General features: G+C 42.4%; 1 protein-coding gene and 1 pseudogene across 1 annotated transcript in view; both read right to left on the bottom strand.

Moving 5' to 3' along the window:
- Positions 1–387: 387 nt before the first annotated feature.
- OCA2 (OCA2 melanosomal transmembrane protein) overlaps positions 388–16,358 on the bottom strand; it is a 173,540-nt gene continuing 157,569 nt past the window's right edge. Inside the window, exon 23 of the mRNA XM_066621921.1 lies at positions 388–472. Coding sequence (XP_066478018.1) covers positions 388–472 — 85 coding nt within the window. The remainder of the gene's footprint in view (positions 473–16,358) is intronic.
- On the bottom strand, positions 9,011–9,125 carry LOC136647173 (5S ribosomal RNA; annotated as a pseudogene).

The following is a 16,358-nucleotide window of genomic DNA, read 5'->3' as shown; positions in this document are numbered from 1 at the left end:
GAATCTCAGCAGTTTGGTTCCCAGTCATTAAACTCAACTGATCTTCATGTGCACTCAGATATGAACACATATTTCTTGTATTCACAGGGGTCCCTATTCATTTCAGGAAAGGAAACAATCCCCTGACAAGCAATATGTACACAGGTTGGCTTTCTCCACTGAAATGAATGAGAACATCTTTTCCATGGCGAGAAAGCCTGGCAGGCATCCCAGTTCCTATGTTTGAAGCAGAAAGCTGGACTGGGGTAACAGTGTGTTTGTGTGTTTCAAACTGTTTTTTGTGTTGATACAGCTTTCTAAAAACTACTCTGAAAAAGATGGAAGTGTCTTTTGGTCTTTTGTATATACACCTTGTTTGTTGTGTGTGTAAAATTCATGTAAACATCATTAGGTCCAACCCAGTACAACGTGAGCAACAAGGAGATAGCACATTCCAATGATACAGGACATGATCATCATGGGGAAACCCAACCTGAAAATAAAAACACGGAGAGATCAGTGAGGACACAACATTTGCTTGCTGAAATTTTAAACTAAGCCAAACCCAAAATATTAGTGCATTCACATAACTTCAGAATATAAAGGTGTGCCCAGCCTGGTATTGTAGCTAAGGAACTGATGAATACATTCCACTTTTACAGAGTTTACCTTGTGCAATTGCACCACACCAACCCACCCTGATAGGAAAAAAAATGGGCAAAATCCAGCAAAAGTTCGTCATGACTAATTTTTGCTAAAAACAATAATTTATTTTAATGGGACTGGTCTTGACTAAGGGTCCAATCCTATAGAGGGCCTGCACAGGCAGAACGCCTATGCCTGTTGCCGAAAAAGCATTGTATAGTGCTTTGTGATGGCACAAGGCCCTTCCTGCTAGCACCAGAGGAGTGGCAAGTGCCTGGCAGAGCAGATATGTCCAGCAGAAGGGTGGAGGAGGCAGGGAGGGGATGATGGGGGAGAGGGCAGAACAGGGAGGAGATGGGGTGGGAGTGGGCACATCGGGCCCAGAAGGGGACAGGATGGGCAGCACTAGCACGTATCGAATCCCAAGGCCCTTTCTGCCTGATCTGCCTGCACTGACTTGTCCCAGTGATTTAGCTGGTACAGGTCCAAGTTGTCCCATTGTGGCTGCTGGGGATTACCCTTGGACAAAGAGACAAATTTCTCCTTATCCAAAGGAGACCTCCAGCAGACAGAAATCTCTTGCAGAACGCAGCGCTTCCTGTGCTGGCGCTACTGTTTTCACACATGGGGATTTAGGTTGGATTTGGCTGCCTGATCTTTTCTTTGCTCAATTGTGCAAATAATTTTTGTGATACTCTGACTAGACACACATAGGAGTGTGCTATGAGATACTAGTGCATTTGCCCAACCTCAGTCATGAATTATCTCTAATTTTAAGAGTGATGTCATTTTAGCGGTATTTGAAAAGTCTTATACATTTTTGTTATAGAGTTCATTGTACATTAAAATCATGATTCCCACTTATTCTAAGGAGAACAACATCAATTTGTGCCATTGTCCCAAAGAATCAGAGAGAAAGCAGATATCTGTTAAAAGAAAAATCGCAACCTATCCTGAGTTCTGCCTTGATCAGAAAAGAGGGCCCCTGTGTGTGTGGCAGAAGAACACTCACTTGGGAGGTTGGTGTTCATAAAAATTAGGGGACCATGGCAGCACTGAAATGCCTGACACTACGTGCCTTGATTGTGCCTTTCATGCTTTGCACAACATTGTAGATACGCTTAGAAAGGTGAATGACATAGTCCTGCAGGTACCTACCAGTTTCTATTTATACCCACCCCACAGGTGTACATCCTATTGAGTACATGCAACATTGGGCAGAAACAGTTTAATAAGAAAATCCCAAAGCTTAGCCTGAGAAGCATTCAGAGATTCAAATCCTTAAAAAAATCAGTGTTTGCACACTAGTGTTTTAGAGGGAGCAATTACCAAAGTAACTTTTAAAGCTTCCTCAGACATCAGGTCCAATTCAGAAAAAAAGCTGCGATACAGAGGTAAAATGCATATACAGTATTACGTTTCATCAGATTCTGCTGAAGTTTGAAGACTCCCAACAGCTTCAGACTTAAAAAAAAAGATTTTTAAAAACTGTTAAAAAAAGGATTAATTCATTGCATTCCATGACAGGGAAACAGCATTTTTGTGAACATATCTGCTGCTCACAAATACTGTTTATGTATTATGTAATTGGCATAACCACGCATTACATAAACAAAATATTTCACTGTTTAGAGTAGGGGTGGGCAAACTTTCAACTTTAGGGATCCTGGACCTTTAACAATTGTGTAGGAGAGAGAATTTCAGCAGGTGCAGCTTATCATCTGGGAGATGACAAGCTGCACCTGCTGAAATTCCCTCTTCTATACATTTGTTAAAGGTCCAGGATCCCTAAAGTTGAAAGTTTTCCCACAACTGGTTTAGAGTACAGACTTTGTGTATTCCACACATTCCTGGGGCTGCTGTACAACATGCATGCGTCAAATTTGATCTCTGATGCAGAAATTTGACATTCTGGGAATGTGAGCTTTGTTGGATTTCAAAGTAGGTTGATAATCCCTAAGAAGAGTGCAACCCCTCTACCACTTTATCAAGGCAGGGGCTCTCCTTGCCCAGTCCTGTCCTACATAAGACAAACCAGGGAAAACAGGAACCTGCTTGGTGCCTGGACCTGCTGGGAGAGGTGCTAAGGCAGTGTTTGCAGTGTGCAGGCTCTGAACACTTCTGGCAGGCTTTGCACCCCAGCCCACCCACACAGCAAAGGGTTTTCTTAAAAAAGTTAAATGTGTATTCATATATAAATACTGTTAATAATACACATCAGCTCACTGGAATGGAACTGATAAAAAGGATGTAGCAATGTCTGCCTGGCACACAAATGCACCAAAGCAACAGAAGACAGGAGGAACAACAGCTGAAAATGGATGCAAAACACTGTTGATCAATAGGAAAGCAGAGGAGTTCTCAGGAATTCACACCCTTCAAAAACAGCAGTTTATGCATCAAGAATCTGATATAATGAAATTATAAACCAGACATTTTCATTCCCTGGGAGCTGACCTGAGACTGCATTAGGCTTAATCCCCCTTTGATCAGCACCAATTGTTCCCTCTCCTGAGAAAAATCACCTTTCCCAAGGGCCAATGCTCCCCTAATTTCCATTACATTAGCATTTGCTAGGTGTAGCCTGGTGCAGCCCAGAAGCTGTCACATTATCTTCCTTTAAAGGAGGATTTCCTATTGCTGGTCTCTAAATTCTTAGTCTCAGTGTCCTCTAAGTGCACCTAGTTTATCTGCTATGCTTACTACTGATAATGTTTCGTACCTTATTTTATTGTACTAATTTTTGTTTTCACATTACTCTGTGTCTATCTATGTTCTCCCTTGTAACTGGCTGTTGCCATATGTATTATTATATGTATGCCAATAAAGGTTATTGGCTTGGACTTCCTATTTTGCCCTGCTGATCTATAAGCAAAGTGTTGCAGGAACTGCAAAGCTAAACTGCCCTGATTCTTTAAGCTCCCAGAGAAGGATTGGGGAAGGAATTCAAGCGAATAAAGCAATTCGCTTTATTATAATAAAAGGATTCATTTATTCCCTTGGGAGCTAAGGGGAGCTAAGGCACCTTCCCCTGAGGAAAGCAATCAGTAGTTTCGTAAGGCTGCTTAGAAGGCACTGAACTGCAGTTTGTTACAGTTCCATAAGGGAGTCACAGGTTGGAAGGAGGTAGAGAAAGAGAACTGGAAGAGGTTAATTATCTTCCTAGTTTCCAGAGCCCTGTGCCGCAGCATAGGTCTCAGAAGTTCTTGAGGGGAACCAAGGGGCAGGAGTATTCTCTTTTATTACCTAGTACTGGGGCAGTTTAAAATGGCATTTGTGAAATAACACCACCATAAATATGAAGTTGGGCTTATAAAATGACAAAACACGACATCCTGCTCAATTAAGGAAGTAACACCGCCATGTACCTATTAAAGTGGCTGTGGAACAACTGTGGATCGTCCCAAGTGCTTCTGACTGTGTTTCTAAGCCCCTGACTCCCTCAGAGCTCTGCTGCTTTAACTGACTATAGAGTCTTTCAAGCATGCTCAGAAGCTGTCAAGGAAAATGCCTGCAGCCCTATGGAAAGTGTAACTGAAACTGAGCCACAGTGCGCATATCTTCGTGAGTAGGCAACCGTGCCTTGGTCCGTTGCAAAGGGCAGGCCAAAAGGAATGCAACACTACCAGAATGATCCCAATCCGATGAACCCACCCTTTTTCTCCCTCTCCTCATACCCATCCCATGAGTTCTGGCAACTCAAGTTCCAGATAGGGATCTGGCCATTAGACCATAAAGGTGATTGTATGTGATTTGTCTCTTAGAGCGTAATCCTAAAGGAGTGCTTGGCTGGCGCGAGTTCCTTACATTGACCTGGGAGGGTTGAAAATGTGCTGTAAAGCACATTTGCACCTCCTCATGCGTCGGCTGGGCCAGCACAGGGTCACATACTGGCCTGCGGAGGCTGCAACCAGCCTCCGTGCCAATGAGGTCAGTTAGGTCCGCACTGGCTGAGCTTGGTCGCTGCAGGGGTCTGGGGGTGTGTGGGGAGGGCAGGGAGGAGGCTTCTGGGGTGGGGAAGGACAGGTATTGGGCAGGCCTGTGGGTGGGAGGGTGGGGAACTGGAGTCAGGGCAGGATCTGGCAGTTATGCCAAATTCTAGCCCTGTTCCAGGGCAATGCAGAGCAGCGTGGAGCAGTTCCAGGCTGCTCCGTTCTGCTCGGATCTGCACCACGTCTTCAGGTGGTGCAGATCCAAGTAGACCCATTGAGGCTGCTGTGGCTCTTCCTGAGATAAGGGGAATTTTTTCCCTGTGCCTCGTCCGAGCCTCAGCCAGCCACAAATATGCACTGGATGCAGCGCAGGCCCGCCAGCCTGCCTGTTCCAGCGCAAGTTAGGATTGTACTGCCCATGACAAAAGCCAAGTCTCTGTCTCTTTTAAGAGCAGAGAAATGTTTCTGAACAATTTGTTCATGTGATTAAGGCTACATTAATATGTCACAGGTCAGTTCCCCCAGAGAAGTTCAAATTGGACTTGAAAATTATTTCATAATTACAATTAATTTCAAAAACTTCAGATTCTAAAAGGAGAATGCAGTTGCTTGTCACTTAATCATTAATCAACTTTATCTTTTATTTCTTTTTTATTGCTAAGTACAGCTTCTTTGTTCTTTTTAACTCAGTTAAAACATGGATTGACTTTTAAATAGAAGGCTATTCCATTTCCTTATCTCACATGTCAGTTCCCGCCTTCTGACTGGCAATGTGCTTTACCTTCTCACAAAATTACAACTCAAATAATCTAATTACTAAGCAGTATTTGAATTTTCGAGTGATGATGGTGGTAGTATGAAACAAATGTACAATGTACAAATGTACTGCTGGCCAGATTCGATTCTATCATGAAGTCTTTCACAAGCACTTTTATTATTTCACCATACGTATATTTTTATTTATTTAAACTGGTATTTATTTATACCACACCTTTCCCCCAAGGCAGAGGGACCCAAGGCACCTATCACTATGTAAAAAAATAAATAAAACATAAAATCAATAATAAAATAACACTGAGTAATAACATATTCCACCCTTGTGCTCCAAGAGCACTCAGAATAACTTAAGCAATAAAAATACAACATGATAATGGCAAAACTCAGATATTAAAATAAGATTAATTAGAAACAATGAGCTAACACATCATTAATATAAAGTCCGTTTTAAAATGCGTAATTACACATTGTTGTCTTTTACACAAAGTTTAGAATGCTTTTTTATTTCAAAAATCTTCACTGGGAAGGTATTCCAGAATTGAGAGACCACTATTCGAAACAAGAATTCTTTCTCATTCTCGCTTACGTGTACCCACAGAACCTCAAACTATTCTCAAATGTATAATCTGAGAATAGGAAAGAGCAGGTTTGGAGCTGCAAACCTGCATGTGGGACTAGTGTGGGAAATGTCAGATAAAGGATTAAAAAACAATGAAAGCCACAATTGGTCCACTTCATTACCAGCTTTTCATATACTAACGACAAAAAATTTTACCGTTTGTGAACTGACCTGAAACAAAATATGGGAGGTCCACTCTTTGGCATCTTAATTTTCTTATCTAATACAAACATCTGAGTGTACATGTCAGATTATAAGAATCCCAACATGTTCACCTCAAGCATCCCCTTTCCTTCTCATTTCCCCCTGGCAGACCAATTTGTTCCTGCCTTTAGGGGGTTGTCCTGAACGCCTTGTAACTTTGAACACCTGTTGTGCCAGATACTGCAGGTGGCAAAAGCTCTATCTGATTCTGAATGTATTTGTAACATCAAAATTGCTATGGGTTTCCAAATAGCTTAGATTTGCATAAGAATGACTGTGTGCTTACACACTAGTTACCATACATGGTAGTTACTATGGAATTGAAATCACTGAACAAAACCTATAATCCCATTTTGTTCTGATTGCTAAAATTACAAGAATTACTTCTGGTTTTCAGTCTCTTGAGCCTTTGCCCAGATTTTCCATGCAGCTGCTGTCAGCAATAACCCCCACATTGAGGGTGGGGGAGGGGGGAGAAGAAAGAATTGATCTCAAGAGAGAAAAATTAAAAGCCAGGTTTTGCTCTGCACATTTGGAAAATCCTGCTGACTTCATTTTGTTGAAATTTGTACTCTTTTTCTAAACAGAACAGGCACTAAATATTGTAGTAACCTTGTAAGAAAGGCACAAATAGCATAGCAATCTCCCACTACTTCAGCCCACTACTTTACATTGCTTTTTGGCCTCCAAACTCTGTAAGCATGTTCTTTGAACAGGGAAGTAACCATCCCTTGCACATTTCCAGATATATCTTTACTCATTCACACAATAGGATTTTCCATGTCATCCTGTCACATCCCATAGGACTTGAACCAGGGCTCGTCTAGAACTGCCACCATTTCCCAACTTCAGGTCCTGACAAGACAAAAAGTGAGGGAGATGGTTTCAACCAGACTTATCGAATGTGAAGATGACAACTTTCTTTAGATCCAGGGAGCTGGCAATAGTTTTCCATGATGCTCCTGTAACCAATAGGATTAATTATTGAAATGCATTCTGTCTGAGGATGCCCTAATATAGGGGTGAACAAAGTTTTTGGCTGGAGGGCTACATCATCTCTCTGACACTGTGTCGGGGGCCAGGGGGAAAAAAGAATTAATTTACATTTAAAATTTGAATAAATTTGCATAAGTTTACATAAATGAATTTATTAAAGATGAACTTATATGAATGAATGAAGGTCTTGCAATAGCTCAAGGCCTATAAAAGGCCTTGCACAAAGCAAGGCTGGCCTTCCTTTGCTGCCTCTGCTGCATCACAGACATGAAACAGCAAGCAGTGGAGGGAGCCCTCATCCCACAGCTCACATGAGAGGTCAAACAGTCACCCTCACGCTGAGAGCAGTTGCATCGGGCCAGTGCGGGCTTCAACAAATCTCTGGAAGGCCAGAGGCTCATTGGAGACTGGGGGCTCCCTGAGGGCCACATTGAGAAGCCTTGAGGGCCGCATGTGGCCCCAGGGCCGGGGTTTGGGCACCCCTGCCCTAATACAATGATTCTCAAACATTTCAGAGGTCCTAAAGGTGGCTGCCTTATTTATAAATGCCAAAGGATGTGGCTATGATTGGGCAGCAGTGTTCTCCCTAGAAGCATCTTGTTTAACCCTTGATGCACATAACCTACACTGCCCTGTCAGTTTCATAGACCACCAAAATTGGGTTGTTGCCTTTGACTTGTCTAAAGGCAGTGTGAGGTTTGTGTCCCTGAGTGCTACTACTTTGGCCAGAGTCTAGTGACAGCTCTTGGCTCACGGCATCAGGGTCATGATCCACTGGTGGGTCCCAGACCCACAACTTGAGAACCACTGCCCTAGTACAAGACTGGAACACCCTTGCTGATGAGAATACAGAAACAAAAAGTTATTTGACCTGCTCTAGCTGAGCTGTAATAACTTCTAGTTAGCTTCAGACCCAGTTTAAAGTGTTGGTTTTTACCTTTAAGGCTCTACACAGCCTGGATCAAGGACTCTTCATATCAGCATTTAAGAATTTCTTCAAATTCCTTTGACTACAGTAATTACATCTGTTGTGGCATGAGCTTAAAAAGAGCCTTGCTAGATCAGACCAAAGGCCCATCTAGTCCAGTATGCTGTTTCTTATGCTGGCCAATCAGATGCCACTGGGAAATCCAGAAGCACAGGATAAAGGCATATAGAAGTCATCAGTTATCACCACATCTTGTGGTTTGCTTATAGTTCTATTTGCTAATGGTCCCAACTCTGCAATATGTTGCCCATTTGGTATAAGCCTTTTAGGAAATATTTTAAGAGTTAGACCTTCCTTTTCATAAGGACTTTGAAAAACTAATTAAAATGAGGATGTATAAAAATTATTATGATGTTAGGACAGATTTTTTATCTTTTAAAAATACCTTATAACAATGTTTTATGTTACATTTTAAATACCTTTGGTCATAATTTTGTAAGATTCCCAGAATAATATTTTTGTTAGATGGGATTATTATTCCATTCATGGAAAACACAACAGAGAGGGATACAGAAAACATAAAGATGAGTTTAAAATATTCACAAATATTCACTGGAATAGGAATCATGTTGAGCATTTGCTAATGCTAATTCTAGTCTTTGTTTAGCATTTCAAATTAAACATGAGCATGTTTAATTAATGAGCATGTCAGACTTCAGATAAATTCAGAATTATTCAGAAGCTATTCAAAAGTTGAAAAGACGACAAGTATAAGGGCTAGAGCAGGGGTGTCAAACTTATTTCATACAGTGGGCTGAACAGCGTTTATGTACCTGTTGGGGGCAGAAAGTGACACCATTAAGAAGGAAGTGATGTCATTAAGCTGCATGGTATGGTTGGCAACCTTCAGTCTCGAAAGACTATGGTATAAGCCTACAGCACCCGGTATTCCCAGGCGGTCTCCCATCCAAGTACTAACCAGGCCTGACCCTGCTTAGCTTCCGAGATCAGAAGAGATCGGGCATGTGCAGGGTCAGAAATAAGCACTTTTTTCTCACATTGAAACTTATTAGCTGCAAATGACAAAGAGAAAATGTGTAAATCTTATTCATATTTTTAAGCTATGGGAGAGCCCAAATGTCACGTAGGCGACCCTTTCAGCTGTGCTGCTTTGCTGAGGGATCACTTTGCAGCTCAGCAGCAGAGAGATGGTCTGTGAAGTGATGCCTCAGCAGAAGTGGCGCTGCTGATAGGATGGCCGGCATGATAATTCTGCTCTCCTAGTGCCTCACCAGCATCTCGCTCTCTCATGTCTCTTGGTCTGCCCCTCCCCCACAGTGATCCTTGCATTCTGAGGACTCCTTCCATCTCTCCGTCCCAGAGCTTCTGCAAAAGCAGTGCTGCTAAAAGGGCAATACTGGGAGAGCCCAATTATCATGTGGCCCAGATAAAGAGATTCCACGGGCCGCCACTGGCCTGTGGGCCTCATGTTTGATACCCCTAGGTTATTGTATAGTTCCCTATGAGACAGGAATCCAAAAGGAGCATATATACAGTAACCAAATGAAAGAAATGGATTGTATGGTTGACTTGAAACCAAAAAGCAAAAAACCAAAAAAATGATGAGAAAATGGAAATAACAGCTGGTGAATCCAATGACTTTGCTAGTGAAATTAAAATCTGCATTTCCTATACAATATGAATAAATCTAGCTGATACCTATGAAGCAGCAAATTAAAGCACAGAAAACTGTAATGCAGACATGTGCACCGAACAACAAGAATGTGATAACACAGCATACTATCAGATTGCTTGTTATTTTTGGTCATCTGAATTTAATTTTGTCATACCTTATCAAGACTCGAGTATCTAAAATAGAATTTTGTACATTCCTGAATACTATGATGGGGGCAAATTCACACTATAAGCTTGTCATAATAAGGGGTAGTTTCATTCATCCAACTTTCAGTGCTGAACGTGGCACAATCTAGACATAGTCTCAACACCTTATCTGTTTACCAGGCTGGCATACCTGCACGTAATTTGTTCAGGCCACACTGAAGTTCAGGTCACATTGAAGGGCTCATATTAAACACAAACAAATTCTGACAGTATGAACTATAGGCCACAGAAAAAAGTACAAAGGTGGAGTATACTCATGTAACTGTAACCAACATATAAATCACACACACAGAAATATAGTGAAAATCAGGTCTCAAGGCCACGATCCGCTGTAGTGAGGCTCTTAGGAAACAAACAGTAGAACAACAGGTAAAACAGATCAAATCAATAGCATAGAACTCTAAAATACATTTAATGTTAAATATGCAATTTATCATTCTTCAAAAAAGCTGTAAGCAATTTTGAACTTGGATGGTGGAATTAACAAATTTGTTTATGCCACAACATTAAAAGCATTTGAAACTATTATGGAAGAAAGGCCTAGAGTCCATAAGGACCTTTTAAAAATGATTTTCAAAAATTGATTCTCATTGAAATTTGCATTGAACTATTAATCAAATCACAGAATCACTTCAAAGAAAAAAAATTTTCTTCAAAACATAAGGATTTGCCCATGAATTTAGTAAAATGGGGTTGTTGTGGGGGGTTTTTTTGGAAAGGGAAGTTTCACCTATCTCCCCAAGAAGAAAATGGTCCAATACAACTTAATATCAATAAACAATCAGGTCTTTAGCACAAGACTAGCCAGTTCCAGGAGAATTAGTAAAACGGGGGAACTACATCCAACCTGCCAATTCGATCACTAGAATAAGTTCTTCCCTCTAGTACAACTTCTTGCATTGATATTTAATAAGAAAGTGGCAGCACGGCAATGATGTGCAGTCAAGGGAGGCAGAGCCTCACCAGGCCCAACAAGTGAAAAAAACAAAGCCCAAGGATGAAACAAATACAAAGAGTTCCTTGCCGTTTTGCTCTGCTCTTGTCTTCTTGAGCAGAGTTTGTGAGTTAAGCACTACACACACATACATTACAACACACAGGAAAGCTGCCAGCAGTTGATTCACTACAATCATGGCTGGCTTCCAATAAAAAACCAACTGGATGTCTGCGTCAGCAATCTCTGGACAGGCAGAAGGAAGATTTGCCTCAGCAGGTTAGGCTACAATCATAGCTGGCATCCAATTAAAAAGAAAAAAGAAAAACAACAGGTCAACTGGTTTCCAATAAAAAAAAAAAAAAGCAGGATGCATGCATCAGCAAGCTCTGTGGAGGCAGCAGGAAGAGTTACCTCTGTTTTGTTCAATAAAAGCCATGAAAAAAGCAGGGAGTCTATGCAACAGACTGGTCCTCTCTAAAGCACCAGGGGAGGCAATTTTCTAGTTGCTTTAGGGCAGTGGTTCCAAACCTTTAGGAGCCTGTGGACCACTGAGGCAAAATCTGAAAATTTCATGGACCACATGCAGCTGTCGTTGATCCGGTCACTGCCCTCTCTGGGGAGCCATCTCTCAAATACTCACACATGGACTATCAAAGAGGATGGGGAATGGACTGTCCACAGCTACAGCTAACACTTCAGTGGCTATGGCTGCAGGGGGTCCATTCTCCACCCACTCTGGTGGCCCATGGGAGATTTCTTGCTTGGCAAGACACTAGAGGTGATTGAAGGCAATTTTTTTTCCCCTGAGACCTTGCAGACCACTTCTCTTACAGACCACTCTATGGTTCACGGACCACAGGATAGGAACCACTGCTTTAGGGGGTGTGTTGCTGAGATCTCCTTTGCTCTGAGTGGGAGAAGATGAGGTGGGGTTTTTCCATTTTCAGTTGGGGGAGAGAGAGTGAAAGTGTGTGGTTTCTTTCAAGGAAAGTACTGATGGAGACTGAGCTTAAGTGGGAGGAAGAGGAGAGAGTGAGTGTCTATGTGGCTTTACCTCCCTGGGCCTGGACCTCACCACGTGTCACTGCAGTACAACTGGTGCAATGTTAGCTGCTCTTTCTCCACCCCACATTTGTGATGTTTCTTTAGCTCTGCTGCTGTCTTGGAACTTATGCTATTACAGAATTGGGACTTCTGACCAGTACAGATATTTCCTGTACTGTTTCCTGGAGGCAGACTGAAATGGCACAGAGTTCTCCTGATAACCTTTAAAGTACATTGTAACTCAAGTAAAAGTAGCAGGAAAAAGCTTGGCCCATTCAGTGTATATCATCTCTGCATTCACTGTTTACGTTTCCCAGCTCACACAGTCTTATTCGCTAGCTTTGAGGATTCTTCGTGCCATTTTCTTATGCTGATCTGCCATAAGCTGCTTTTCCTGAGTTTTAATACTGCTAAAATCTACAGAGTCCTCTAAAACTTAAATTGCTGCATATCTACTTGTATCCAGCACTTCATTCAGCTGAGTACACTTGGAAGCCTATGTTTTCTCTCTGCACAAACACATACACACACACAAAGCTCTAAGAAAAAGACATTACTGCTGGAACATGTTATGCCTTGAAAATGAGCTGCCAGAAGCCTGAGCATTTATAGTCAGGGCAGACACCCAATACATAAACTGTCAATTGTGTATGCCTTGCGATGCTGCAGGTGCCCAGCAGTGGTTTTATATGCCATATGGAGGCATATCAGCACAGGTCAAAGGCTACTTTAGTTAGACCTAGATTTCCCAGCTGTCTTTTCAAGGCAAAAGGCACTCAAGAAGTTTATATCACCTTCTTTTGGTGCATTTTGAAGGATATTTCCCTTTTCCCCCCAAAAAACATAGAGTCTTATGCAAAGTGATTCTTGTATGCAATGAAATTAACACAATATAAGAGTTGGAGTCATACTTAAATATCTTCAAATACACAAGGCTGTGAATAAGCTGCATAGTGCCTGTGTCAGGTTTGGGAGGCAGGGATGGAGCACAGTCCTGCATTTAATGGTAAACAGGAAGGAGGGAACACAGGCAGGTGACAGGAACTTGAACCTCTCTCCCTCCCATCTTCTGAAGGAGGAGAGGACCTGTTGCTACCATGTCCTTCAGTGGTAGCTTCTTCCCCTCCCACAGACTATTGAGCTTTCCTCCCATCATCCCAGGGCCCTTTGAGAGAAAGAGGAGCCAATATGTAAATTAAAAGCGAACATGTTGGCTAACGTGTAAGTTAAATGCTCACATTGAATGCCATTTGGCATTTCTTGCACAGTCATAAATATTAGCACAGACCTTTTAGCGTTAACTGAGCCTTCTTTTTAGTTTAGTTTCTAAACCAAGAAGTTTAACTCTCTGCTTTTAGACTGCTTTTATGATTAGGATAATAGTCTCTGGCTTTCAGACTGATAGTTCAGTTGCTTTTTTAAAACTCTGATTATTCATCATATGACAAATGATATTAAAAGATTTAACAATGAAGCTTTATGCCATCATGCTAATGTCACAGACTTAAAACATGGATTATGGTTTATTGGCTGGAATGATCTGTTTAGAGTTTTCTAAAGGAAAGACTAACAGATAGAGTTTTAACTCATTTAGATGTTGCTGAATCTTGAAGCTTAAATTGCCCTGCAGGTTTCAGATAATGTTCAAATATTGATGACAAAAATCATGCGCAATATTCCTTTAAGACATACCAAAGAGGAAATAGTCTAGCCATTAATTCAGGAAAATACATATTTTGCTTGCTCCCAATTATTTCACCCATTATGGATCACTCCCGGATTGGCCTTTTCAGCCACACTAGACGCTGTGCCAGAACCATCTTTCAGAGCGCGATACCATAGTCTTTCGAGACTGAAGGTTGCCAATATATGGATCACAAGCAACTATGTTAAAAATGCATTTGCAAACTTTCCCAAACTACTGTATTTTTCTTTTCTTTTTTGCACTCCATTTTATTTTTTCCCCACAGCAAACTAACTGCCCTGCCTTGTTCCCCTGAAGATATGAATTGATGGAATTTCCAAAATAAACAACATTGTTTATTAAGCATGGTTTTTAAAAAGTGCTGCGGCGTGAAGCAGGGCTGTGTTCTTGTACCAACCTTGTTTGGGATCTTCTTTGCTGTCCTGCTGAAGCAGGCCTTTGGAACTACAACAGAAGGCATCTATCATAAGAACATAAGAACATAAGAACAGCCCCACTGGATCAGGCCATAGGCCCATCTAGTCCAGCTTCCTGTATCTCACAGCGGCCCACCAAATGCCCCAGGGAGCACACCAGATAACAAGAGACCTCATCCTGGTGCTCTCCCCTACATCTGGCATTCTGACTTAACCCATTCCTAAAATCAGGAGGTTGCGCATACACATCATGGCTTGTACCCCATAATGGATTTTTCCTCCAGAAACTCGTCCAATCCACTTTTAAAGGCGTCTAGGCTAGACGCCAGCACCACATCCTGTGGCAAGGAGTTCCACAGACTGACCACGCGCTGAGTAAAGAAATATTTTCTTTTGTCTGTCCTAACCCGCCCAACACTCAATTTTAGTGGATGTCCCCTGGTTCTGGTATTATGTGAGAGTGTAAAGAGCATCTCCCTATCCACTCTGTCCATCCCCTGCATAATTTTGTATGTCTCAATCATGTCCCCCCTCAAGCGTCTCTTTTCTAGGCTGAAGAGGCCCAAACGCCGTAGCCTTTCCTCATAAGGAAGGTGCCCCAGCCCCGTAATCAGCTTAGTCGCTCTCTTTTGCACCTTCTCCATTTCCACTATGTCTTTTTTGAGATGCGGCGACCAGAACTGGACACAATACTCCAGGTGTGGCCTTACCATCGATTTGTACAACGGCATTATAATATTAGCCGTTTTGTTCTCAATACCCTTCCTAATGATCCCAAGCATAGAATTGGCCTTCTTCACTGCCGCCGCACATTGGGTCGACACTTTCATCGACCTGTCCACCACCACCCCAAGATCTCTCTCCTGATCTGTCACAGACAGCTCAGAACCCATCAGCCTATATCTAAAGTTTTGATTTTTTGCCCCAATGTGCATGACTTTACACTTACTGACATTGAAGCGCATCTGCCATTTTGCTGCCCATTCTGCCAGTCTGGAGAGATCCTTCTGGAGCTCCTCACAATCACTTCTGGTCTTTACCACTCGGAAAAGTTTGGTGTCGTCTGCAAACTTAGCCACTTCACTGCTCAACCCTGTCTCCAGGTCATTTATGAAGAGGTTGAAAAGCACCGGTCCCAGGACAGATCCTTGGGGCACACCGCTTTTCACCTCTCTCCATTGTGAAAATTGCCCATTGACACCCACTCTCTGCTTCCTGGCCTCCAACCAGTTCTCAATCCACGAGAGGACCTGTCCTCTAATTCCCTGACTGTGGAGTTTTTTCAGTAGCCTTTGGTGAGGGACCGTGTCAAACGCCTTCTGAAAGTCCAGATATATAATGTCCACGGGTTCTCCCGCATCCACATGCCTGTTGACCTTTTCAAAGAATTCTATAAGGTTTGTGAGGCAAGACTTACCCTTACAGAAGCCATGCTGACTCTCCCTCAGCAAGGCCTGTTCGTCTATGTGTTTTGAGATCCTATCTTTGATGAGGCATTCCACCATCTTACCCGGTATGGATGTTAGGCTGACCGGCCTATAGTTTCCCGGGTCCCCCCTCTTTCCCTTTTTAAAAATAGGCGTGACATTTGCTATCCTCCAATCTTCTGGTACCGTGGCTGTTTTGAGGGACAAGTTGCATACCTTAATCAAGAGATCTGCAACTTCATTCTTCAATTCCTTAATAACCCTTGGGTGTATGCCATCAGGGCCCGGTGACTTATTGATCTTTAATTTATCAATGAGGTCTGAAACATCTTCTCTTTTAACCTCTATCTGACTTAACTCCTCGGTCAGGACGGGCCGTTCGGGCAGCGGTATCTGCCCGAGGTCTTCTGCCGTGAAGACAGATGCAAAGAACTCATTTAATTTCTCTGCCATCTCTAAGTCTCCTTTTATCTCCCCTTTCCCTCCCTCACCATCCAGAGGGCCAACCGCTTCTCTGGCGGGTTTCCTGCTTCTAACATATTTGAAGAAGCTTTTATTATTCCCCTTAATGTTGCCGGCCATGCGTTCCTCATAGTCTCGCTTGGCCTCCCCTATCACCTTCTTACATTTCTTTTGCCACAGTTTATGTTCCTTTTTATTCTCTTCATTAGGGCAAGACTTCCATTTACGGAAGGAAGCTTCCTTGCCCTTCACAGCCTCTCTAACTTGGCTGGTTAGCCATGCGGGCACTCTCCTGGATTTAGTGGAACCCTTCTTTCTTTGCGGTATACACCTCTGCTGGGCCTCTATTACTGTTGTTTTAAGCAGCCTCCATGCACTCTGGAGA

The sequence above is a fragment of the Tiliqua scincoides genome, chromosome 3 (assembly GCF_035046505.1).
Source record: "Tiliqua scincoides isolate rTilSci1 chromosome 3, rTilSci1.hap2, whole genome shotgun sequence".
NCBI lineage: Eukaryota > Metazoa > Chordata > Lepidosauria > Squamata > Scincidae > Tiliqua > Tiliqua scincoides.
The sequence above is the reverse complement of the archived record's forward strand: the minus strand, read 5'-3'. Positions and strand labels throughout refer to the sequence as shown.